The sequence below is a fragment of the Myiozetetes cayanensis genome, unplaced genomic scaffold (assembly GCF_022539395.1).
Source record: "Myiozetetes cayanensis isolate MyiCay16 unplaced genomic scaffold, myiCay2020 scf10, whole genome shotgun sequence".
Lineage (NCBI taxonomy): Eukaryota > Metazoa > Chordata > Aves > Passeriformes > Tyrannidae > Myiozetetes > Myiozetetes cayanensis.
This window is the reverse complement of record NW_026086605.1, coordinates 33,553,432-33,579,065: the sequence shown is the minus strand read 5'-3', so window position 1 is coordinate 33,579,065 and position 25,634 is coordinate 33,553,432. Positions and strand designations below refer to the sequence as shown.

General features: G+C 51.2%; 2 protein-coding genes across 2 annotated transcripts; one reads left to right on the top strand and one right to left on the bottom strand.

The window, feature by feature from the left end:
• Positions 1-1,521: 1,521 nt before the first annotated feature.
• Positions 1,522-5,908, bottom strand: ZNF511 (zinc finger protein 511). The gene is made up of 7 exons (XM_050305763.1): positions 5,866-5,908; positions 5,234-5,469; positions 5,072-5,145; positions 3,917-4,118; positions 3,703-3,827; positions 2,653-2,838; positions 1,522-2,151 (listed from the first exon to the last, which is right to left on the bottom strand). Exons 1-7 carry the CDS (start codon positions 5,906-5,908, stop codon positions 2,082-2,084), a joined length of 936 nt encoding a protein of 311 aa, XP_050161720.1. The 3' UTR covers positions 1,522-2,081.
• On the top strand, positions 5,676-24,896 carry TUBGCP2 (tubulin gamma complex associated protein 2). The gene is made up of 17 exons (XM_050339007.1): positions 5,676-6,056; positions 6,851-6,979; positions 7,275-7,454; positions 8,453-8,612; positions 9,595-9,802; positions 10,816-11,015; positions 11,960-12,149; positions 12,470-12,615; positions 13,240-13,420; positions 14,372-14,552; positions 14,752-14,924; positions 16,689-16,817; positions 17,283-17,403; positions 18,833-18,976; positions 19,499-19,627; positions 20,000-20,163; positions 24,582-24,896. Exons 1-17 carry the CDS (start codon positions 5,907-5,909, stop codon positions 24,685-24,687), a joined length of 2,691 nt encoding a protein of 896 aa, XP_050194964.1. The 5' UTR covers positions 5,676-5,906; the 3' UTR covers positions 24,688-24,896.
• Positions 24,897-25,634: the final 738 nt, after the last annotated feature.

The following is a 25,634-nucleotide window of genomic DNA, read 5'->3' as shown; positions in this document are numbered from 1 at the left end:
AGTGGCAAGAGCCGTGTGGCCGGTGCTGCCCTGCACCCTGCACCCAGTTCCTGTGCCACCCCCACTCCCCCCTGACCCCCAGCACCCACCGTGCCCACCCCCTGTGCCCTCTGGGCTGGCAGGACCTACCCCTCCATGGCTGCCTCTCACCACACCTGGCTGTGCCCTTTGCCCGCCTGGCCCTCGTGTCCCTGGGTGGTGCCAGTTCCTGCTGCTCAGGGAGACTCCCAGCTGTCCCAGAAAGGTGGTGGCCTCTTGCTCTGGGGGGAGCTGCAGGGAAGACCCTCTCTGACCTCTCTGCTGGCGCAGGTTCCCGGTTCCTGCGTGTCCCAGGCTCAGCTGTGACCCTTCCCTTTCCTTCTCCATCACGGGATCCACCTCCACCACACCAGTGCCTTCAGCTCTCCTGCAACAGGAGTGAAACGGGTGACCTGGGGGCTTTCATCCCCCAAATGTTTCCCAATGCATTTTTTTTTCCCCAGAAGTTGGAAGTGTGAATGAATCCAAAGCTTCTCCCCAGTTGTGATGGGTTACACCCTGTTTCCATGCGTGGATCAATTCTGTGCGTGTGTTACAAAGAAAAAAGAAAGGGAATTCAAGTTTTGGCTTGAAAGAAGGATTTTTTTCCAGCTGGGACAGACTTCATTGCCCATGGACTCTGGGAAAAGCTGGTGGCCCAGAAGAGAGCCAGTCACGAGGCCTGAGGGTATAATTGCAATTTCAGTTTGTTTTCCATTAGCAAGGAACGGCACTCAGGGACCTGGACTCAGGGAAAAAGGAATTCCCAGGTCAAAACCTGTGGACCTGAACCCTTAAGGGAGGGTTGGGCTGCTCCTGCCTGACCTTTGTGCCATCACTTGCCAAAGCCCGCAGGCATTTCCAGTGACCTGTGGCCTGATTCCCATTCCCAGCTATCCCAGTGGGGGGAAAAAAAATCCCTCATTAGGGCCTCCCAGTGTGGGAAAAGAATTTTTGTCCCTGCTGAAAGATGTCCCTGGGCAGATAGGGGATCCTGGCTGGGGGTTTGCCTGCTGGAGACAGCACTCCAGGAGCAGGGATTAAGGCTGGACAAGCCGGCTGAGTTTTAAACAGAGCGAAGCTTTTTAAAACTCACTGGGAAATCTCCTGCATCTCCGTAAACATCACTCCCTGCTCCCATTTGCAAGGATTTTTTTCAAAGCCCCTTTTATCCTCTGTTCCTCACCCAGAGGGGGGAAGGGAAAAAATGCAATTATAGATCCTAAGCTTCTTGGATAAACATCGTTCCAGCAACCTCTTTTTTCCCTTTATGGATAAGTTTTCAGTGTCAGGGTTCACCAGGACCCCCAGACCAGTGGCAGCGCTCTGAGCCTGGCTCTGTGGTTTCCATTTTTCCCAGGAGGACGAGATTACAAAGGAAGGGAGAGGCAAGAGGGAAAACTTCCATCCCAACCTGATTTCTGGGGGTATTTGGAGCAAAAGGAGGCAGGTTCATTCTGCACATCTGCCTTCGAAATACCATTTAAACTCTCTATTAAGCAATTTTATAAAAATTCCTTTTATTTATGCCTCTGGCTGAAGTCACTTTATTTTAACTCCCCATGGAAATGCTTCTTCTGGGCCAGACAAACCTTTCCTGTGGGTTCCACAGCAAGAGCGGGGCTGCAGAGGAGACTTCAGCGAGACGGAGAAGGTCAGAATTAAGGACCAACGCTTTTTTTGCCCTGGTTTCTTTTTTCACAGCTTCCACACAGTCAGCAGATTTTGTCCTGGAATTTCCTTGAATCTGGTTTTTGACTCCAAAAGGCACAAAAATAAAACACCCAATCCTGTGCAGTCTCAGCTGCAGGAGGGTTTCCTTAACACCTCGCCACGCATTTTGGGCTCCCCTTCCTAAAATCTTGAGGATTCTTAACTCAGTCAGGTTGGCCCAATTCCGTTTGACATCACAGACCCGTGTTCAAGTGCTGGTGGAGCTTTAATTGGTTTGGGTGGCTTATTCCCAGTGTGGAGTGGGAACTGGAAATATCCCTGCTCGGCCACGGCGTGGGCGGCACAGGCCCCACATCTGCTCATCCTGCACAAATCTGCTGCACTGACCTTCAGACTTTCTTCCTTGGTCCTTTAAATCCTCGGGTGGCACCTTGTCCAAAGCAAATTGTGGATGGGATCCTGGAAAGGGAGACAGGCTTTAATCCACATTAACAGCCTATTCCTCACGGGATGCTCTGTGTGGCATTTTAAGCTCCCAGAGCGGAAAGAGCAGGACATTAAATCATCAAAGCAGTAAAAAAAAATGGGTGAAATCCCGATTTGCTTTCCTGTGTATTCTGCACATTCCTGTTCTGGAGGCCCCTCCCCTTTTTCCAACCACGTTGCAAGTGTTACCAAACGTAGTAACTGGCCAGTTGCAGTGGTTGATTGCGAGGAGCAGGAGAGCAGAAGCACCATCCTGCAATACCCCGGGAAGAGATCCTGGGTGGGCAGACCAACAGGACCTTGCCAACACTTCAGTGGCCCGTTCTGCCCTTCCACACTTCCCTCTTTTAAAAAATGCCTTTGAAAACACACATGGAAGGAATTCCTGCCTCCTTTATCTTCAGCACAGGGACACACTGAGCACTGCAAAGGGCTGATAAGACTCTCTGTCCCGTGGAGGCCAAAGCACCAGACCTGGACTTGTAGAGCCGTTTCTCCGGCAGCGAGGGGACAGGGCTGGCTGCAGGCTGAGGGATCTCCATGTCCTCACCAGGCCCTGTTTCCATGGGGTCCAGCTGGAGTTGCTCCGCCGTCTCCACGCTCACCTCCATGGGCACGCTGGGGCCCTGCTCCATGGGACAGCTCGTGTGCTTGGGGACACTGCAGGGACACAGTTTGACATCCTGAATCAGTGGCTGCCATGTAGGCCCAGAGCCAAGGGTATTCCATGAGGAAACAAGTCCAGCTGGGATGAGCTGGTGCATGCAGGCACAGGGATTTGGCTCCAGAGCAAGAGGCTTGCATGAGTTTCTATTTAAGTATCCATTACTTAATGAATATACAGCACACAGCTCTGTCCCCACGTCCTTCTCTTCACTCCATAAAGCCTAAGTCATTCCACAGGCTCAATTCCCTGAGGACTGTCCTTTAGCTGACCTACTGATGCCACAGGTGACCATTATCTCTTCATCCCTAGCTGGGATGAAATCCTGGAGGGGTTGACAGTTTCTTTTTTCCCCCAAAGCCAAGCTACTCTGCTCTCCCCTCCTCAACCTGCTGCTCCCTCAAGTGTTGGGAGCAGGACACATTTCACTCAGAATGACAGAATGGTTTGGGTTGGAAGGGACCTTAAAGGCCATCTCATTCCACCCCCTGCCATGGGCAGGGACACCTTCCACTAGCCCAGGTTGCTCCAAGCCCTGTCCAACCTGGCCTTGGACACTTCCAGGGATCCAAGGGCAGTCACAGCTTCTCTGGGCAACCTGTGCCAGGGCCTGCCCACCCTCACAGGGAAGAATTTCTCCCCACTATCCCATCTAAACCTCCTGTTTCATTTTGAAGCCATTCCCCCTTGTCCTGGCACTCCAGGCCCCTGTAAATAGTCTCTATCTGTGTTTCTTGCAGGCTCCCTTCAGGCCCTGGAAAGCCACAATCGGGTCACCCCAAAGCTTCCCTTCTCCAGGTTGAACAATCCCAACTCTCCCAGCCTTTTCCTGTAGGAGAGGAGGGAAGTTCTGCAGTTACCTTTTCACCTTCTTGGGTCTGTCAAACCGAAAGTCAGCAGGGTAAAGGTGCACGGTCACCAAGTGATCCTTCCTGTCCTTGCTGCTCTTGAACTTCTCCGGGCAGCCTTCTACCAAACACTTGTACTGAAAGGCAAGGAGTGGGGAAAAAGGACCCAACTGGAAGAGGCAAGAGCACTCCAGCCCCGAGCCCAGGGCTGGGCACGGCAACTCACCATGTTCTGCTTCTCGGCCATGATCTGGAAGAGCGAGTCGTGCCACTCTAAGATGTGGATATCCAGGAGGTTCCCCGAGGGAAAGGAGCGCTTGCAGAAGGAGCAGACGTTCCTGTGCAGGGCGTTGTAGTGGTGCTCGTAGCCTTCCAGCGTGTCAAACACCTGGCAGCACCCGGAGATGTGGCAGCTGAACTCGGACACCCTGCAGGGAAACCGGGACAGCCGCGCCTCGAGCTGAATTAGAGGCTCTGTGTCAGCTGAAAACGGCCCTCCAGGTGACCCTGGCACAGAATCCCAGGATGGTTTGGGTCAGAAGGGATCATAAAGACCATGCAGTCCAACCCCCCTGCCCATGGGCAGGGACACCTTCCACCACATCAACACTAGTGGCGTTTTTGACGAGTAACAAATTAAATGCCAGGTGCAACGGAACTGAGATCATGGTGGTGCTGGCAGTTAGAAACTTATGTGCCACTGGAAACTTGTTGGTAATTATCACAGAATCACAGAATCAATCAGAATTGGAAGAGCTCAGAAAAGACCTCCGAGATCATCAAGTCCAACCCTTGCTCCAACCCCGCCGTGGTTCCCAGACCATGGCACTGATGCCACATCCAGTCTCATCTTAAACACCTCCAGGGAACGTGAATCCACCACCTCCCTGGGCAGCCCATTCCAGTGTCTGATTACTCCCATTTGATTACTCCTATTTGTCATTATGGCTTCGGGATCATCTCTATTATCATCTCTATTATCCTGTCAAGTGGTGCTTTGGTGAATAATAAACAAGGCAGTAACGTGATAAATAAGCTGTCTGACCTTAAAGTAACGGTGATGGATGACAACGTTGTGCCAGTACTTTTTTAACAGGTATCCACTGGAAAAACCTCACACAACACTCAAAGTACTTCCTCGATTTTACACACAAAAAAGCAAGGCAAAGATTCTGTCCCAGGCTTAGCCCTCCTAGTCGGAGCCGCCCCAGCTGCAGTTGCCCAGAGGGGCTGTGGATGTCCAAAATCAGCTCAAGACCAGGTTGGACGGGGCTTGGAGCAACCTGGGCTAGTGGAAGTGGATGAGCTTTAAGGCCCCTTCCCACCCAAACCACTCAGGGCTGGCCCGCAGCCGTGGCGACGAGCCCCCCGCCTCACTTACTTGGGTCTCTCGGCCACATCCTCGAGGCTGGAGAGGACGCCCTGCAGGTAGAGGTGCCTGTGCACGTCCCCGTCCTAGAGGGGAGCAGAGAGGGCCGTGGGCGGGCGGGCAGGGCCGTCAGACAGCGCGCCGAGCCCCGCGCCGCGGCGGGGGCAGCCTCACCTCCAGCAGCGGGTGCTGCGGGCCGAGGCGGAGGCGGCGGGGGGCGAAGGAGAAGGGCGGCAGGGGCTGAGGGGGCCGCCGGGGGGACTCCGGGGGGATCTCCCGGGCGGGGTCCTGCGGGGTCCCCTCACGGAGCCGCCGCAGCAGCCCCGGCGGCAGCGGCAGCGCCGCCATGGCGGGCCGGGCACTGCGCGTGCGCGCCGCCAGGGACGCGCTTCCCGGCGCCCGCGGCGGCACTTCCGGAGGGACAGGTAGGGATGGGATGGAGCGGGATTGGGATGGGATGGGATGGGGTGGGATTGGGATGGAGCGGGACGGGATAGGATGGAGCGGGGGTGGGGAGGGGGGCTGAGGCGCTGCCCGGGGCCCGCTCCGGGCGATCTGCCGTGGGGCGCAGCGGGACCCGATCCCACTCCCATTCCAGCCACTCCAGCCTAAACAGCACCCCGGCCTTGGCAAACCGGGAGCGTGTCCGTGCGCCTGATGGGTGGATCCGCGCTGTGCCTGCCTGACACAGCCTGTGCGGGGGGGGTGTTGCATTAAACTCCCGCGTTGCTGTCGCGATGCCTCGCTCGGGCTCTCCCGCGTCAGCGTCAAAGCTGTCACTGAAGTAGCTCTGCAGAATTCCCAACTCCCCGCCCTTCCCCGTGTCCCGCAGGCCGAGGCGGGGAGCATGAACGAGTTCCGGATCCACCACGACGTGAACGAGCTGCTGAGCCTGCTGCGGGTGCGCGGCGGGGAGGGCGCCGAGGTCTACATCGACCTGCTGCAGAAGAACCGCACGCCCTATGTCACCACCACCGTGTCCGCCCACGGCGCCAAGGTCGGCACCCCCTCCCGGGCGTGGGCTGCAGGAGGGGGTCGCGCCCACCATCAGCAGATTGGCGGGTGTCGCCACGCTGCGGGGGGAGTGTTGATGTGCTGGAGGGCAGGAGGGCTCTGCAGAGGGACCTGGACAGGCTGGATGGAGGGTTGGGCTGATTCCAGCCCAAGGGATGAGGTTCAGCAAGTGCCGAGTCCTGCGCTTTGGCCGCAGCAAACCCTTGCAGCCCCACGGGCTGGGGACGGAGTGGCTGGAGAGAAAGGGACCTGGGGGCTGCTGGTGACAGCAGCTGAACAGGAGCCAGCAGTGTGCCCAGATGGCCATGGAAGGCCAGTTGATCCTGGCCTGGAGAGGGAATTGTGTGGCAGCAGGAGCAGGGCAGTGATTCTGCCCCTGAACTCAGTGCTGGTGAGGCCACCCCTGGAGTGCTGTGCCCAGCTCTGGGCCCCTCAACTCAGGAAGGACATGGAGGGGCTGGAGCAGGGGCAGAGAAGAGCAACGAGGCTGGGGAAGGATCTGGAGCACAATTCCTATGAGAAGCAGCTCAGCCTGGAGAGGAGGAGGCTCAGGGGAGACCTCATCACTCTCTGCAACTCCTTCATGACCAGGCGTACTTCTATGACCCTAATACTGCTTTTCATTGTTGCTTTTAAAAGCAATCCACCAGTCAAGCTCCAAGTGCTACAAAGTTGCTAATTCTGTCTGAAAGTTCTCACCTCTGTAGCCTGAGCTGCACTTCTGCTCCAAATCAATTCCATTTTACTTGTAATCGATGGTAATGTGGTGTTTTACAGGTAAAAATAGCAGAGTTTACTCGAACTCCTGAAGATTTCTTAAAGAAGTACGATGAGCTGAAGTCTAAAAACACGAGACATCTGGATTCTTTAGTTTACCTGCTGTCAAAACTCACCGAAGACAAAGAGGTTGGTGTCTCCTTTAGAAGTGGGTGTTTAGAAACAGTAGCAGCAATGCAATGATTTTCAGCACAGCTGATGGTGAAATCCGTAGAAATCAACAAATAACCTCTTCTAACATTTACTGAATTATTAAAGCACTACTGAGAATTACATTGCTCTTAATGTAATCCATGGAAAACTGGGAGAGAGAGATCTATGGTGGGATTCAGCACAACAAGCTTATGGTCATGTGGTTTTGCTTCAGTGTGTGCTGTCCAGCACTCACAAAATCTTTCTCTTTTCTTTTTGTGTGTATGTACAGACACTCCACTATCTGCAACAAAATGCTAAAGAAAGGGCAGAACTCGCAGCAAATGCAGCAACCAGCAGCACCACCACAAATTTTTCCATCCCCTCATCTACTTCCAAGATGTCCATGCAGGAGCTCGAGGAGCTACGGAAGCAGCTGGGCAGTGTCACAGCCAGTTCCAGTGCACAGCAGGTACAGAGCTCTTCCCAAGCTTTGGGCACAAAATCCTCCTTTCTGTTAGGCAGATCATATTGAATCTGGGTGCTGTTCTTAATAAAAAGTGGGCCCTTCTCTATTTCAGTCAGTTAAGGTCAAATTCTTTAAGGTTATTCTAAGGTTAAATTCACAGTTAAACTCTTCCCTGTGAGGGGGGGGGCGCTCAGGGCCATTGAGTTATTAAGGGCTGGGACAGGAGGGCATTCCTTGGAAGGAGCTCTGCTCAGCCACTGCTGAGGGGAGCCTGTTTCAATGATTAACCACTCTTTCAGTGAAGAAATTCTTCCTAATATCCAACCTAAACCTCCCATGGCACAGCTTGAGGCTGTTCCCCCTTGTCCTGTCGCTTGTTGCCTGGGAGAAGAGGTCCCTCCCAACCCAAACCTCATATTTCTCCATAATAAAGTCCTGTTTCTGTTCAGGGAGCTGAGGAAATTGGGGTCCTTCCAGCAGATCACCCACACAGGGTGTAAATAGGAAAGTGAATTGAGCCTGTGCATATCCCATTACACACACACATCTGTGGGGTTTAAGAAATGGCCTTTGTAAGCCCTGTGTTTGTGCTCTTGGGGCTCTAAGTGTTCACGTAGGTTGTGCATCTCACAAGCCTCTCCAGCTGATAACTGATCTTGCACTCCTTTTAATTTAGTGTCAGAGACCCAGAGCTGGGGGTGGAAAGTCTTTCAGTCTCTAAGAGCTCACTTCCTTCGCTGACTCCTACTCAGAGTGAAAAGCTCCATCATTTTCTCTGTGGGTGGATTGTCTGGATTGCATTTGGCACTGAGTTCAGAGGTGTTCAGTGCCCCTGGAGCAGGATGTTTGTGCTTACTGCTTCTGGAAGGAGTTTGCTGCTTTCCTGTAACCACTGTCCATTTCTGCTTGAAATTAAAAATTCCTTGGCCTTCTGATAGTCTCCTTAGTCTCCTGTTTTGTTTTATTTTTCCCTTCTCTCTCCCTCTCTCTTTTTCCAACAGCCTCTTGAGCTGACACGAAAGATCCTCCGAGAAAAGCAGAACAAGAAGAATTCTGGTCAGCCCATTCCAGTGTTTCCATCCTGGGTGTATGAGAGACCTGCACTGCTTGGGGATTTCTTAATTGGCACCAGTTTAAGCACTGACACAACAGTACCAATAGGTATGTGATGCACAGAGAAAGCTGCACTAACTCGTAGTGGTTTGTACTCGCTCAGAAGCTGTTCAGATGTTCCCACTCAGGACGAAAGCTGAACCTGGCTCTTTGCACCCTTCAGGTGAAGAACAGGTTCAAAAAACCCCAAATATTAACCCAAACTTATTTTTTTCACTGTGCTGAATTCCCACTCCATGGGATCTAATCTTTTTCCTGTCTTGAGTCACAGCCTCCGTAAAATCCAACTGTAGGAGTATCACGTCTACATTCTCGGCTGAAAATGTTGTAGCTGTGCCTGACAAGGGAGTATTCATCAATCCACAAAACTCCTAAGGCTGTAACAACCTCCCTGATTGTTGCCTTGGTTCATGAGATGAGCTTTGCTGTAGTTGGAGCCACTCTGCTCCCTGATCTTCTGATGCACTTGATTATATATATATATATATATATATAAAAGGACTTGGGTCCTTTATGCTGCTTGCAGCTGGTTTGTAGTTGACTGCACCATTCAGAGACTCCACAGTTCGTAGCTCACCTGCAGCTTTTGCTGGGCTGGCATTTCTTTGTGTCTGCATTTGAGCTGGTTTCGTGACATTTACATCTTTCAGTAGAGGGGAGCTCTGGGAAGTTGTTGATGAGAATGGAACTCCTTGGGTCCAGTATAACTGAGCCCTTTAGGGTGGAAGGATCAGCAGCACGAGCTGTGGGTGGTGTTTTCTTGGGCACAGGTGTTGGATGTGTAGCCCTGTCTGCTGGGGTTGCTTTGGGCATGAGTGAGCAAAGGGTTGTTTTCCAGGAAAGCAAGGTAGATTGTCTTGGAGTTGACCCCAACTCAGTTTTGTTTCCCTACCCCCTGATGTGGCTTCGTGTGATGTCCCTTTGCTCTCTTTTTGTCCCTTCCAAGCTGCAGGTACGAGACTGAAATGAGTGGATGATCGGGTTGGCACGTCCTGACTGTGCCCCTTTTCTGCCCTCTCTTTGGAAACAGGCACTTTGCCACTGGCTTCCCAGGAATCCGTGATTGTGGAGGACTTGCTGTATGTCCTGATTGGCGTGGATGGGAGGTACATCACAGCACAGCCTCTCGTGGGCAGGCAGAACAGAGCCTTCTCAGTCGATCCCAACTTGGACTTGTCCATCAAGGAGCTGGTGACCAGGATTCTTCCTGTGGCAGCGAGTTACTCTGCTGTCACCAGGTACCCAAGCTGCTTTTTGTCAGAGGAGGAGGTTCTCCTTTGAACATAAGGAATCTGTCATGCTGCAGCTGTTAACTTCCAAGCTTAATTTAAACCTGTGGGGATATAAGATGAGTGACAATTTATTTGGGTTGGTTTTAGCTACATTTCCCTTTGCTGGGTCTTTCCTTTGTGCTGCCAGTTTGCTTTTTCATTCACACGCCTTTGTTTTTTTCCAGACTTGACCTTGTAAATTCAGGCCAAGTGCAATTGGGATCTGCTCAACTACTCTGGCTTGTCTCTTCCCATTAATTCCTCCACGTTTTCCTGCTTTTTGCTCTCCTCTGGGCATCCAGGACTAGACAAGCTTTGTGTGACTCTGAGCAGGGGAACCTACTGTTCTCACAGCTACCTTAAGTAATTGTTGGAAGGTCTTGGTATAAGGTGCCCCTCCCTAACAGCAGCTGTTTGCTGTGCAGTTTCTGCACTTGCTTCAGAGTCCCTAAAAGATCAGCAAAGAAAAGAGAAGCATTTTTAGGAGGTGATTCATCCAACCTCCTCTACACATCTCCTTCCAGATGATATGCCTTGTGTTCAGGGGCATCTGTCTCTCTCTGCTAACACGTCTGGAGCCATCTAAATCTGGTCAGACGAATCCCTGCTGTGCCATGTGGTGTCGGAATCCAGCACCAGTGCTTTGCCCACACATTCCTGCCTCTTGGGATCTTTTCCTGGCCTTGCTTATGCAAGGACAATCACCTTGAAGATCATTCCTCTCTCTTTCTGTGCAGTGGTTTTGCAAATGATTTTAGTTCTCCTGCAGTTGGAGGGGAAACATCTTCCCGCAGCTTTCCCTGCCAGGAAGTGTGCAAGTGTATTCCCCATTCCTGCTAGGAAATAGAGAGAGGGACTCAAGCTGAAGACCAGTGTGTTTTCCAGCACACCTGCGTGCTTGTGCAGTGTCCTGAAGGTAAAATCCCTGAAAACGTTGGGAGTTGCCTTGCCTGAAAGAGTCTCCGTTTTGCTTTTTGCAGGTTTATAGAGGAGAAGTCTTCCTTTGAGTATGGACAGGTGAATCATGCCCTGGCTGCTGCCATGAGGACTCTAATCAAGGAATACATGATCCTAATTACCCAGCTGGAACACCTTCAGAGACAGGGACTTCTGTCGCTGCAGAAGCTGTGGTTTTACATCCAGCCCACAATGAGGACCCTGGAGATTCTGGCTTCGCTCGGTAAACTCCCAAAATACAGTCATTGCATTCTGACAGCTTCTGAGCACTGTGCAGAGCAGCAGTACAGGCAGGGCATGGCTCATTTTAATTTTCTGTTTTATTAGAGGAGAAAGCCAAGGGGAATTGTGCTTGCCAGGGCGCTGCTCTGTTTGTGGGGAGCTGTAGAACCGAAGCCACCCTTTGGAGCTGTCAAGAGGCACATCTATGTCCTTTACCTTCACAGCCCGTGCCCCTCCCATCAGTTGTATCCACCACTGCTGTCTCTACTCAGCTTCTTTCCAAAGTCCTCTCCAGCTATGTTTGGATGTACAAAACACACACTGGTTCCACCAGAACTAATCCCTGGAAGTTCCCAGCCCAACCCCTTGCTTACAGCTACAGCAGGTGGCTCACGTCCATGCAAGTCTGGACAATCCCCCACCACTCTAGGCCCTTTCCCATGACTTTCCCACCCTTTTTGTGAACATTTCTTTCTGTTTATCTGACTGGAATTGCCCTTCTTGTACCTTTTGCCCTTTTGGTATTGCCCAGTCCTGGCCTGTGCCATTGCATGATGTTGGTCACAGATGGGAGAATACTTGTGCATTACTCAGCCCAGAGAATTTATCTGGACCTAAATATCTGTTCAGATTTCCCTAATAACCTCCCTAAATCCTGGTGTTTGAGCCATATGCATGGCAGTGTTGTAGTCAAGAACAGAAGGGCTTTAAAGATTAGAGGGGTTTCAGGTCACTGGAGTGTGTGTTTCTTCCATTCCCACCTGGAAAGTGGATCTCAAACATGGTCCCCTCAGCTTTTGGACTCTAAGCCACAGTGTATTTTGTGTCTAGCTGAGTTCAGTTCTCCTGCCCTGGAAGGTTTTTGAGTCTGGGGACCATTTGGGGTTTTTTTTTTCAGGACATTTCAGGATGTGAATGCCTCATATCTACATTTTTAAATTCCAGCCACTTCCGTGGATAAGGGTGAGTGTATGGGAGGATCCACCCTGAGCCTGCTCCATGACAAGACTTTCAATTACACAGGGGACAGCCAGGCCCAGGAGCTGTGCCTCTATTTAACCAAGGCAGCCAGTGTGCCTTATTTTGAAATCCTGGAGAAGTGGATATATCGAGGCATCATCAATGACCCCTACAGGTAAAGAACAGTTAAGGGATGAAAATGAAATGCAACATCTGAGAAACACTGATCTTCCCTCTCGAGTCTGCATAGCCTGGGGAGGTGGGGCCTGGAACAACCCTCTCTGAAGTTTTTTGGGGGTTTTGTAGAATTATTGAAGCATTTCTCTGTGTTCAGTAGTTTATGCTGCATTTCAGAATCCAAAGCTCAGCTCTTGGCTGGAATGTGTTCTCATGAGACCTTGCTGCTGATAGACCCTATTGCCAGTTTACAGGGGAAAATAAAGTAATCCTCACTGTACCACTTCCTGCTTCTAAACATCTGCTTTCACTGTCCAGCGAGTTCATGGTGGAGGAGCACGAGCTGCAGAAGGAGAAGATTCAGGAGGACTACAATGACAAGTACTGGGATCAGAGATACACTGTCGTTCAGCAGCAGATTCCCTCCTTCCTGCAGAAAATGGCTGACAAAATCCTGAGCACGGGTAGGTGTGGGTGCACTTCTGGTGTGAGAGGAATTTTGGGGCAAGCATTTGTGTAAAGATGACAGAGATGTCATCAGGCCCTGCCAGTTCACAGGGTTGCCCGGCTGAATTTAGAGGAATAAAAGGGTCAGATTTAAAAAGAACCCCAAGCCCTATAAATAAAACAAGGCATGGGAAGGAGTCCAGCAGCAAGGGGAGCTGTCTCTCTCACTGCTGGTTTGTGGGGAGGGCTTTCCAGCTCGATGGAGCTGGGCAGCTGAGGTTTGGCCACCTGAGTGCAAATTTGAGGGGTTTAAATGAAACAAGCAACCTGATGGCCACCATTGTCCTTGTCCATAAGTACAAACCCCTCTGAAGAGCAGCACCACGTCTGCAAAGTTTCAGGCCATCTGCAGAGATGTTTTGTCACCACTGGGAAGCAAAACCGTTCCTCAGTCTCCTTAAATGTGATAAACCAGGTGCCTGATTTCAAATTCTGCGTCATCTTTTGAAAGGTGTGTGAACCCTTGCCAGTAGAACTCGGTGTAAACGTTTTGCAGCGTGTCTGGAAGGTGGTGGTGTGGAAGTTTCCCTGTTGGCTGCGCAGTGGGGATGAATATGGGTCATTCTTGCCTTTCTTTTTAGGGAAATACTTAAATGTCGTGCGGGAGTGTGGGCGAGATGTTACCTGCCCTGTGGCCAAGGAGGTCATCTATACTTTGAAAGAGAGAGCCTATGTGGAACAAATAGAAAAAGCATATAACTATGCTAGCAAAGTTCTCCTGGACTTCCTGATGGAGGAGAAAGAGCTGGTGGCTCACCTAAGGTTTGATTTATCTCACTAAATGCATGACAAATAGATTTCTTCTGATAGGAGACACTTTGTAGTTACCCCTCTTCTCTTGGGATATTATCAGTTTGTTCTCTCTGCTTCTGTTAGAAAGTTTGACCTAAAATATAAGATTGGGGTTTTTTTTACCTGAGGAGTGAAAAAAGAGAAGGTTAAAATCACAGGAATGTTGAGTGGAGAGGATGTGTGGGGGGTCTGAGGTCCAAATTCCCGTGAAGGCTGCTGGCAGAACTAGGTCAGGGCTTTGTCTAGCCCAGTCAGATCAGGAGTCTGCATCCACACTGTGTTAAGGCTGTGAGGGTCCTATTTTTGCTCCAAAGCCTGCAGTTATCATGTGTGATCTCTGGGTTAATCCTCAGACTCACCCCAGAGCTATCTCCAGGTTCCAGGCCCAGTGCAGTTTAACCCTCCCTGGTGCCATGTGGAAATTCGAAGTTTATGCGTCCTGTTATAGCAATAGTCTGCTGGAGTTAAAAACAGTCTACACAGGTACTTGTTCACTGAGAGGAGTCCAAGATTCTGCTCTGAACTGGGAGCTGCCCCTCTGGGAGCTGGATGTGCACACCGTGGAGATTTGGGATGTGTTCAGGGTAGCAGGAGCCTGTGCCCAGCAATGTGTTGCCCACGTAGAGGTTTTTTTTCCTGAAGTGCATTTTTCAAGGCAAAAAAAGGACAGCAGCAGCCCTGATCTGCCTGCACAAAAGTGTCCTGACTGAGGGGGTAGGGAGGGGGAGACATCCATAAAAGACTAGTCTCCAGGTTGGTTATTTATGGCTGTGTGTTCTCTAGGAAGAGGAACATTCTGTGATCCGACCCAGCGGCCTGGTTGAATTGATTGCTTTTGTTCCCTTGGGTTTGATGTGGATTAACCTGGGCTTTAAAAAAAAAAAAAAAAAAAATCAATTGTCCCTTCATTTTCTTGAGCAGATCTATAAAACACTATTTCCTGATGGACCAAGGGGACTTTTTTGTTCACTTCATGGATCTCACGGAAGAGGAGCTTAAGAAGCCCGTGGACGACATCATAACTACGAGGCTGGAGGCCCTGCTGGAGTTGGCCCTGAGAATGAGCACAGCCAACACAGATCCTTTCAAGGATGATTTAAAGGTAAGAATGGATGGAAGCAGAGTTTGAGCAGAAGGCCTGCCACGATTTGGGGTGGTCTGTGTGCCTGTGAGAACCTCGCTGCTTCCCAGGTTGGTCTGATGACCGGGGTGTGACTCGGATCACGTGCGCTCTGTACGTGCTACAGGGGATTTGTGAATAACCTGTGGGTTCATTTTCTTTCCCTGCTCTTCCCTTATAGATTGACTTGATGCCCCATGACCTCATCACACAGCTCTTGAGAGTGCTGGCCATAGAAACCAAGCAGGAGAAGGCCATCATCAGTGCAGATCCCACAGAGCTCACCCTCAGCGGCCTGGAAGCATTTTCCTTCGACTACATCGTTAAGTGGCCTCTGTCCCTTATCATAAACAGGTAAGGTGACAGTCCCTGGAAAGGAAAAAAGGCATGGGGTTGAGGCACATTTCCACATGGCACAGTACTGGAAATCCTGTCTATTCAAAGTGGTGTTACAAGTTTGCTGATGAGTAAGGAATGCTCTGGGGTTGCTGAGCCCTGCTTGTCTCACTTGTATGCTGTGCATTATGGGTTGTCTCTTCAGTAGAGCCCCATGTCTAAGGCGTGCTTGGAAAGTCAAATCTTCATTTGAAGTGGTGGGAAGACATAAATCAGAGAATCATGGAGTGGTTTGAGTTGGAAGGGTTTGGCTTGGAAGAGATCCTAAAGCTCATCTCGTCCACCCCATGCCATGGGCAGGGACACCTTCCACCAGCCCAGGTTGCTCCAGTCCCCATCCAACCTGGCCTTGGACACTTCCAGGAATGGGGCAGCCACAGCTTCTATGGGCAACCTGTGCCAGGGCCTCTGCCCTCTCACAGGGTGAGGATATTTCTTCCCAATATCCCATCTAAACCTCTTCTCTTTCATTTTGAAGCTGTTCCCCCTTGTCCTATCACTCCAAGCCCTTGTAAATAATCTCTCTCCATGTATCCTGCAGTTTCCCTTCAGGCCCTAGAAGGCCACAGTTGGGTCACCCCAAAGCTTCTTTTCTCCAGGCTGAACAATCCCAGCTCTCTTAGGGACCAGCTTTCCCAACCTGGTCCTTGGTTTCACTTGTGACTGGTCACCCAGATTTCACGTGCCCTTGGCTTTCTGAAGTACCTTCCATGAGAACATGAACTCTCCCAAGAGGGGTTTCCATGCAAGAATCAAACATTCCTCAGACGTGGAGAGCAGGAAAAAAAAATGCACTTTCTGGCATCCCTGGCTTGCAGACTCGAGGGGTACAGGCCGTTGGTAGGGTTATGATGCCAAACTATTTTGCATTTGATGGAGTTGTGAGGGAATGGCTCATTTTTCCACAGGGATATGCCTCTTGTTTGCCTGGAGAAACCCTGGCAGAGCCACTGCTCTGGGACGAGCAGCGTTGCATGAACAGGGTGAGGCGACAGATGTCGAATTGCTAAATGCCAGCAACGAATCCGTCCCTCAGTTTCCCCTCCCGAAACGCAGTGGGATCGCTTTTCCTGGCGACGTGACGCTTTGGGAATTGCGTCTCCGTCTTTCCAGCGGAGTGTGTCAGCTCTGAGGGGAGCTGTGGAAGTGAAAATAGGATTTGGTGAGGTTTCCTGAACTGTACTGACTGGAGCTCTGCAGACACCTACGCTCAAGTGTCTGAGCACAGACCTGAATCCAGTCCCCGGAGCTATAAATAAGCAGCCCCATCTGCTTGTGACAGTGCATTGCTGCTGGGGTAATGCTGCCTGTAACTTGGTTACAGCTTTTTCTCCCTCTCTCTGGCAAATCCTGGTGAATTATTGGGTGATCACAGCAGCCTTAGCACAGTGGGTACAAGACCACAGGCCTTCAGCCCTCACTCCCCCTCTGTGAGTGACCTCTGTGCATGGAGCTCGAGGGAGTTGAAGGAGGCTGGTGATGTACCCACCGGCAGGAAATACGGAGGAGGGACTCCTTGGAGAGAAATTCTTTTTGGGGATGGTTACAAATGTGATTTCTTTTTTCCTTCCCCCTTTGGTTCAGATTGTTTCAGTGCGATCTGTGTGCGTCTGAAGGCGTGAGGAACATATTGTGTAAAGTCTCTTTACCTTTGAGCAGCCTCAGCCTTCACAGCTTAGTCTGTCAATCAAGAAACTGGATGGGTTTCTCCTTTCTTTCCAGGAAAGCACTGACAAGGTACCAGATGCTTTTCAGACACATGTTCTATTGCAAACATGTGGAAAGGCAGTTGTGCAACGTGTGGATCAGCAATAAGACAGCCAAGCAATTCTCCCTGCATTCAGCTAAGTGGTATGGCCTTTTTGTTCCTTTTTTTTTTGGCTGGATCAGTTTTGGGTTTCCTTCTTGCTGTTTAGGTACATCATGACATGGCTCAGATAGTATTGATACGAAAAAGATCCCTACAAACTCTTTACAGGCTCGGGGAGGTCAAATTATAACATTTTAGGTTTCACTCAATAGTTGCACTAGTAAAATTGCTTTAATATTTAATATTAAAATTTTAGGCAAGTATTCAAAGGCATTGTCCAGTCTACAACAGGTTCAAAACTCTGACTCTGGTAATTGAGGGAAAGCCACCGGGATACATGGAAAATAATCAGAGATGGTTTGCATTGAGTTTATAATCCCTCTCACACTGCAGCAGGGAATTTGCTAGGACAGAAATATTTAGCTCTGCCTGGCTGTGCAAGCCTGGTGATAGTTCTTGGTGGCATTTGCTAGCTCTGAGCTGTGTGGGTGTGATTTCTCCCCTAGGTTTGCTGGTGCTTTCACACTGCGGCAGCGGATGCTGAATTTTGTGCAGAATATCCAGTATTACATGATGTTTGAAGTGATGGAGCCAACATGGCACATTCTTGAGAAGAACCTGAAGCTGGTGAGTGTGGGTGCTTGAGGGAAATTGGAATGAAGGTCTTAACAAATTTAATGCAGGGGAAAAAAAACCACCCTGATTTCAGTTACTGCAGGAGTCTGTTGGTTTTGTTGGAGGCACTCGGAGTGCTGCTGTTCTACATCACCTTTGGCAGTCATATACCCCTTCCCTGTGCTGCATCCTCCTGTCTGCCCAGCTCACACCCTGCACCCTGTTATGTAAAGGCTGTTCTGCTGAACATTCCCGTACACAGAAGAAAGAGAACTATGGAAAAGGACGAAGGATGCCGAGGGCTAAGATCATAAACCGGTCCAGGCATCTCCAGCTGATTCCTTGGCTGACTTACAGTCCCTCTTAAAAATGGAATCTGTGCTTTCCCTTCCATGAAACTGCCAAGAACTGGGATGTTAGGACTGTCCAGTATTAAACAGGGCCTTCCTGATTCCGGTGGCTGTTCCACATGTCTATTCCCACTGCAGGTGGGCAAGGCTGGAGCACTTCTCCACTGCAGTGGCATCTGGGAGAGGCTGAGCTCACTTCCCACTGGATTTTATGCCTGTTGAGAGGGGACCTGGGCAAGGCATCGTTTGGGTTCCTTTCACAGAGATATGATATCCTGAGCTGTGGGATTTTCCAGGTGTGATACAGAACATTTCGGGTTCACTACTCCAAGTAACTTCCCCAGAAGTTAATTTTTCCCCTAACAAAAAACCTGCAAGAATCAGGTTTTATCTCACGAGGGGCAGGCAAGATGCCTTTATTGTATCTTGGAGAAGAACACATTCCCAGCTCACGTTCCACCTGCCTGTCTGAAACTAGGAATGAGAAGTTGTTCTGAGCTTCAGGACATCCCATAATTGTACACAGCAAGAGGGGGTTTTAATCTATCATTTAAAACTCAAGACTGAAACAGCCCATTAAAGTAGCAGAGCTGGGCAAAACCCTTACAGAATTCTTGCAGCACTGCATGTCCCAGTTCCTTATTGGCTCCTGAAGCACATTTTCTGAATAACCTGTATGTTTTAAGCCTTTATATGTTTATTGACATTTAAGGTTCTTCGATTTGTTTTTCTCTTTTCCACTTATTTTCGCTGAGATTGTGAAGGTGGGAGTGGGCATGACAAGCACATTTAAAAGCAGAGGAAGTGCATGTTCATAAAGCAGATAACTCCATCCTTTCCAGTGGAGGGTTTGGGGGATTAAGGAAAGCGCAGTTTGGTTGAGGAGGTGATGTGACACATCAAAGGTTAAAAGCCTTGGAAGGCAATAATCAGTCTCCATCTCAGGATGTTTCTGGAAGGTACATGAGGAGTTTCTCACCAGAGTGTCTGAGAGATCCCTGTCAGAGCAGGGTGCTGGGGTACAGTGCTTTGGAACAGTGCAGCACATCAGTCAGTCCTGGTGTGGTTTGTCACTGCCGCCCTGTCCACAGGCATCCAACATCGACGACGTCCTGAGCCACCACACGAGCTTCCTGGACAACTGCTTGAAGGACTGCATGCTGACCAACCCAGAGCTGCTCAAGATCTTCTCCAAGCTGATGTCTGTCTGTGTCATGTTCACAAACTGCATGCAGGTGTGTACAGCCCTGCCAGCTGCTCTGGGACAGTCCCTTCAGTCAACCCCTCCTGTGCTCAGCACCTGTGGACGAGCCTCTGTTCCTCTGTCAGCAGGCTTTAGAGCCTGATGGCTCACACCCTCTCCCAAGTGGTTTCTGTGGCTTCTTGCTCCACAAAATTCCCTGTGCTCTCCTTTTTTCCATGCTGAGTGGAATTCCCTCTCCTCAGCCAGTCCTGCAGCAGAATGTGGGGTGTGAGGGCTGTGGGGCTCTGCACGGGCATTCTTTTGAGGGTCAGGGGGTTGAACTCTTGGAAACTGGGCACACTCTGGCCAGCACCAGGGCTTTAAAAAACCCCACCTCCCTCTGGGTTTAGGGAGATCTGTGTATCAGCATGGTGAGTTCAGCATCAGAGTTGGCTTTCCTGGGAGTTCAGGGGCTGCAGGGCGAGCAGGACTGAGCCTCGTGCTTTGCCATGGCGGGAAGAACGGGCTCTAACCATTTCTAACCATTTCCCCCCAACCCCTGTGCCCTTGCCAGAGGTTCACCCAGAGCATGAAGCTGGACAATGAGCTGGAGAGGCTCACCCTGGAGCACGGCACCATGCTGGGCCCCCCCACAGAGGAGGAGCGCGCCGAGGAGGCGGCCAAGAAGAAGCTGACGAACAAGGTGGGACACGGGGGGGGTGGCTGGGCCCTTCCCCTGCCTGGGGGGTCAGGATAGTGCCCTACCTCCTGCAGGCAGACCTTCCTAGTTCCTAGAGCACCCCAAAAGCACAGTCTCTGTGGAACTGTGGGCAGTGTTGGAGCTTGAAAATAAACGGTGGCAGCATGTGTTTGTGGATAACTCAGCTGGGACCTACTCCAGGGTTCTCCCAGGCTGGGCACAGCAAGGGTTTTAACTGCTAAGGACTTTGCAACTGCCTTGGAAGTGTCATGGCAGTAATTTTGAGCGGGTTAGGAAAAGGAGGGAATAATTGTATCTCCTTGGCAAGGGCAGATGAGCAAACCACACGGGGCCTCTCTGCCTTTGTCTCTGCAGCTTTTAGCAGAGCATGCTGACAACCTCCACCTCACATCTGGCTTTGAAGCCACGATCAACAAGTTTGACAGCAATTTCTCCACACATCTGCTGGACCTGCTGGACAAACTGAGCGTTTACAGCACCAATGACTGTGAGCACAGCATGCTCAACATCATCTACAGGTGAGCCAGTCCTTTTCTGTCTGTAACTTCCCCTCCTGTGGGCTCCAGATTCGGCTCAGGAATCGCTGATTATAACTGTGCAATTCAATGAAAACACTGAAACCACAAGAAATATATATATTTGGGAGCTCTGAGCAACCTGGTCTAGTGGAAGATGTCCTTACCACTGGCAAGGGGTTTGAGTTTTAAGATCCCTTCCAACCCATTCTGTCATTATACACTGCTTTGCATTTCAACCTAAGGCTTGGGAAAAAAAAAAAAACAAACAAACACATTCCTTTGGATTATGTGAAATTCCTTTGGATTATGTGAAATTAATTAATATTGTAAATGCAGTGTAAGTTTTCCTGGGGGTTGTCCCACTGTGGAGACAGTGAATGCACTGATTCCTGAATGCAGCATAAGTATTCCACGATGAGGAAGCTGTGCAAGGGTTTGATCATAAAGTGGCTGTTTTAAGTTCACATGACTGCATTTATTTCAATAAGCAGCCTCTTGGAAATCAAAATTCCTCCAGAAATACCTAAAAGTCAGGTACACAAGATACAAGACAGAGAGGAGATGGCAGCATCTGGCAGGGCTGTCGAGGCTTCCTGGTAGCAGCCTTTGCAAACACTGTTTGGTGAAGTATTCCCATGGGAGACTGCCCTTCCAGTTGTCCTTTTCTTCTGAGAACTTCTTGTCCAGCCAACTGTCACACACTTACCCAGCCCCTGGCCTCCTGCTGGAGCTGAGGGGTGGTCCCATGGCTGAGGCCAAGGCTGTCACCTCTGCTACCTTGGTGCTTCCAGGAGTGGAGTGCAGCCCACCAGCTCCCACAGCACTGCAGAGGATGTCTTGTCTTCTTCCTTGTGGGATTGTATTCCTTATTTAAGGATACTCATGGGCATCTGAAAGGGAGTGCAGTGCCACGGGGCTGCTTGGTGCTCTGAGCTCTCCTGCTTCCACCCCCCTGTCAGGGTGGAGCTTCCCAGCTCCGGAGCTGCCCCTGTGGGGGGATGCTGAGTTCCCTGAAATGGGAACTTTGGGCTTCTCCACAGATTTAGGAACTCTGCTTCACTCCCTCTCTGAAGTGACCAGAGGTCTCTCCTCATCTTGGAAATTCCTTGAAGACTTCCAAGATTTCCAAGACTTGTTTTCGTGGCTGTGAGTGCAGGCCCCAACTGCAGAAGCGACTGCCGTTCCTTTCTGTTCTAGCCAGGACAGCCAAGTCTCTTCAAATCCTTTTGGGAAGTGCCGGTGCAGCTTATCAAGGCCTTCCCAACATTTTGTATCATCTTTCATCTGCCTGGGCATCCTTGTTCATCATCAGGCTGTTGTAGGTCACAGGCAGGATCCCCCTGTAGGAAAAGGCCAAAGGGATTAAGCTCTCACTCCTCCCTGGCTGCCATCGCTCCTGGGTGTCACAGGAGCATCCAGAGTTGGGCTGGATCCAGGGCTGGGGCCCATCCAGGCAAGAATATTTACTCCTCCTCAGTGCTCCAGCTCTGCCTCCTTCATCATCCAGCACTTACATTTTTACCAGTGCCAGAACAAGTTCTAACAAAGAGCCCACTCTCAGGTGGCTAACGGGTGACTCCTGAGCTGGGAAACCTCTGGAGCCAGTTCTCCCAAATATGGGGGGGTGGGGTTTTGCAAGCAGCACTTCCTGCTTCCGGGGAAAGGAGAAGTGTGGTGATTTCAGGGCGTTCTGAGCAAACCAAGTGCTCTTGCCAAGTGGTTTACATCGAGAACATGACCTGAGCTGCATCCAGCGGCTCAGAAGAGGGTCTGGGTCCTTTGCCCCCCATTATTTCAGTGCCCCAGTTCCACTGAGGAAGTACTGAGTCTAAAGTCTCCCCCATCCCAGTTTGGACTTGTCTGGAACCTCCTGAGTCCTCACCAAGACGTTGGATGTAGCTGGACCTCTCCTGACAAACATTTCCTCAGGGGAAGAGGTGGATGTTAACAGGCCGTGGGACATGGGACGTGCCTTCCCACCCCTGCAGGCTGCTCAGGAGGGGTTTCGAGGGTGGGAGCCCCACGGTGGGTGCCCAGGGGTGACATTCAGCTCTCATTCAGCCCGTAGGGATTATTGGCTCCAGGCCTGGGCTCTATGGCAACAGGAACCCGAGAACCAGAGCGGAGACGGTTGCCATCTGAAGTAACATATTTGACAGAGAGATGGAAGAGTTTATAAGACGCACCAGTCTTTTTTTATAATTTTTAACCTTTCTATAGGGAGTGCTTTTCAAGGGTGATCGTCAGCATTTCATGTAGATAGCAGAATAGCCCTTTATTCACAATTGTGGTACTTGCTCATCATTTGTTTGATCCTGGTTGATGTTTATTCAGTTTATAATACTGAGTAACCGAGGCACAACTGTTTATTTTGTTTGTGGCGTCAAACAACAGGTGATGGAGATATACAGGGGGTTTCCTTAAGAGCTCACAGGTGATTTGCAGATCTCTCGTGTGCCCAAGTCCTGCTCAGGTGCCTCATAGAATCATAGAATCTCCTGAGTGGGAAGGGACCCCCAAGGATCATCCAGTCCAGCTCCTGGCCCTGCCCAGGACACCCCAACAATCCCACCTTGTCCCTCGAGGGCGTTGTCCAAATGCTTCTTGAGCTCTGGCAGCCTTGGGGCTGTGCCCACTGCCCTGGGGAGCCTGTTCAGTGCCCAACCACCCTCTGGGGGAAGAACCTTTCCCTGAGATCCAACCTGACCCTGCCCTGGCACAGCTTCATGCTGTTGTGTCAGGAGCCTTGGCTCCATCAGCAGCAGTGCTGACAGAGGATTGGCAACTGCAGGAACTCTCCACTTACTCCTCCACGTCCCAGGGGTGAAAAGGAGAAGAATTAGAGCATAGAGGGCTTTGACAGAAGGGTGAAGTTCACATTCTTAGAAATCTTACCATCAGTGCGGTTTTCTGACATCCTTCCTTTACCAGTTTGGAGGAAACTGAGCTCAGAGTAAGTCACTGGGACACGTGAAGTGATGCAGACCCCAGTGAATCAAAGGTCCAGCCACAAAGGAAGAAACTGCAGTGCAAGCAGGTTTTCAGGCAGCACCACGCAAATTGTTAAGAAACAGCTATCACAGATCATTAAAACCTGAAAACAGCTGAAAGGGAAGCCAAGAAAAATCTACAGTTCACCAATAAAACAGCTTTAGAAACAGGGCAGGCCCTCAAAGCAGTGATGTGGGTGAGTCCTGGCCTTGTGTTTGAATCAAAACTTGGTCAGTACACTCACCTCAGTGCCAGGTTTCCCTGGTACAGTTCCTGAAGGACGAAAGCAGTGTTAAGCTTTTCAACCAGGAGAGAGCAACAGATAAATTCCATCTGTCGAGGCTCTGTTTTCTGCAGGCACCAAAAAATGTCAAGGAACAATTTGTTGCCGTTCGTGTGAGGTTGTTAAGCAACATGAAACTCAAATATTGTGCCCATTCAGTTGGTATTGGAGCAGCCTAATTTGAGAAATGGAGAGAGGAACTTTGGTGTGATTCACAGGCTTGCACTGAGTCAGTGCCCCAGGGCAAATGAGGGGAAGAGCTGCACATGCCGTGGTTGGTTTGGGATCTGCCATGGGAAGGTCGCAGGGGGTGTGGGGCTGGGTGGTCCTGTGGCATCTCTTAGGGTTATCAAGGAGACAGGATTGCAGTATCCCTGATGTTGCCTGTTTTGGAGAGGTGTTTACAAGTATCAGCAGCACCTGGTGGTTGTAGCTGAGAACCTTCCAACCTCTTGTTCGTCTTGGTGAACCGTGGATCCGTGTGAGGCATCCCAGTGTTAGCAAGGAGGTGGTGGGGATGGAAACCACAGCATTTTGTGGTGGTTACAGGGGATAATGTGTGGATTTCCTATGGGAATTAGTACCAGAGTTCAGTGGTGGTGGAGTCTGGTCTTGATTTGCCACTGAACAGGCTCCCCAGGGCAGTGGGCACGGCCCCAAGGCTGCCAGAGCTCCAGGAGCGTTTGGACAACGCCCTCAGGGACAGGGTGGGATTGTTGGGGTGTCCTGGGCAGGGCCAGGAGCTGGACTGGATGATCCTTGGGGTCCCTTCCCACTCAGGATATTCTGTGATTCTCTGGTGTTCAGGAGAGGTGTCTGGGAAGGCGCCGAGAACTGAGGAGCCCTCACGCCGCCACCTTGTCCCCAAGTGACACTTCAGCAGCATTGTGAGGTCGAGCCGTGGCTCCAGAGAAGAGCTGGGAGCATTTGGTCCTTCCCGATGTATTTGGGATGTAAGGCGCGGGTGGCACTGAGCCTGTTGTCAGGGGACAGGCACCCCGGAGGTGTCACCGACACCTGCAGCGCAGCGCAGATGTCCCCACCTCGCGGGGCCAGTAGGGCAGGCAGGGCCGGAGCTCTCTGCGGGGGCCCTGGGGAGGTTCCCCCACAGCCTCCTCCACCTCCGCTGTGTTCTGCCTCCCAGGTTGGACTTCAACGGGTTCTACACGGAGCGCCTGGAGCACATGTCGGCCGAGCGCAGCCAGAAGGCAGCGCCGCTGCTGCCCCGCCTGGCCGTGCCCGCCCAGTGAGCCGGGACCCCTCCCCTCCGCATCCTCCGCATCCGCGGGGAGAGCTGGAAACCAGCCGAGGGCTGTCCCAGAGACACGGGGGAACGTTCGGTCTCCTGAGATGCGTGTAACGAAACTTGTTCTTCCAACAGGCTTTTTGTTAATCCTTTTTTTTTTTTTTTTTTTTTTTTACTGTGTTGTACAGTGATGTGCCTGTGTGTTGTAAAATAAATTTAACAACAACAACAACGACAAAAAATCGGGGTTATTTTGTCTGTAAACAGAACTCAGGGTGCAAGATATTGTGGTTGCCCCATCCCTGGAAGTGTCCAAGGCCAGGCTGGAAGGGGCTTGGAGGAACCTGGGCTAGTGGAGGTGTCCCTGCCCATGGCAGGAACTGGAATGGGATGAGTTCTGAGGGCCTTTCCAACCCAAACACTGTATGGGCTGAGCCAAACAGAGGAGTTTCAGGGAGTCTTAACGAGAGTCGTGCAGCTCCAAACGTTGCCTGAGCCACTTGGGGAGCAGGTGAGGTAGAGGCTGGAAGAGAAGTGTCTCCCGGGGACAAGGGGAAACCAAGACACGTGCCAGGGACCAAGGGACCTCAGGGACGAGAGCAGGAACCTGGGGACAGGTGTGAGGGCTGTGGTCACAGGGCTGAGCGCTCCTGGTGCTGACCTGCCCTTCCTCGCTCCTGCACAAGGACCTTTGGAGTGCCCTGGAGGGAAGAGCCAGGTTGTCTGTGCTCCGTGGCCTAAAGCTGGACCTCCAGGTTTAGGGTGGAGACCACCAGCGAGCACCGAGCCTCAGCAGGAGTCAGAGATAGTCCTGAAATGCTCATTTTTGAAATCAGTGCCCCACGCGACCCCCAAGCCCCCCCCCAGATGCCCAGCGGACGGTCCCCCGCTGCCCCGCGCGGCCCGCGATGTCCCGTGGACAGCCCCCCGAGGCCGCACATCCCCCCGCGG

Coding starts and splice junctions, on each gene's coding strand:
- TUBGCP2 (XM_050339007.1), top strand. CDS start 5,907: ATGAACGAGTTCCGGATCCACCACGACGTGAACGAGCTGCTGAGCCTG. Junction 9,803..10,815: donor AGTTACTCTGCTGTCACCAG/GTACCCAAGCTG, acceptor TGCTTTTTGCAG/GTTTATAGAGGAGAAGTCTT. Junction 16,818..17,282: donor TCCCTGCATTCAGCTAAGTG/GTATGGCCTTTT, acceptor TTTCTCCCCTAG/GTTTGCTGGTGCTTTCACAC.
- ZNF511 (XM_050305763.1), bottom strand. CDS start 5,908: ATGCTCCCCGCCTCGGCCTGCGGGACACGGGGAAGGGCGGGGA. Junction 4,119..5,071: donor GATGTGGCCGAGAGACCCAA/GTAAGTGAGGCG, acceptor GTTTCCCTGCAG/GGTGTCCGAGTTCAGCTGCC. Junction 2,152..2,652: donor AAACGGCTCTACAAGTCCAG/GTCTGGTGCTTT, acceptor CTCCCTTTCCAG/GATCCCATCCACAATTTGCT.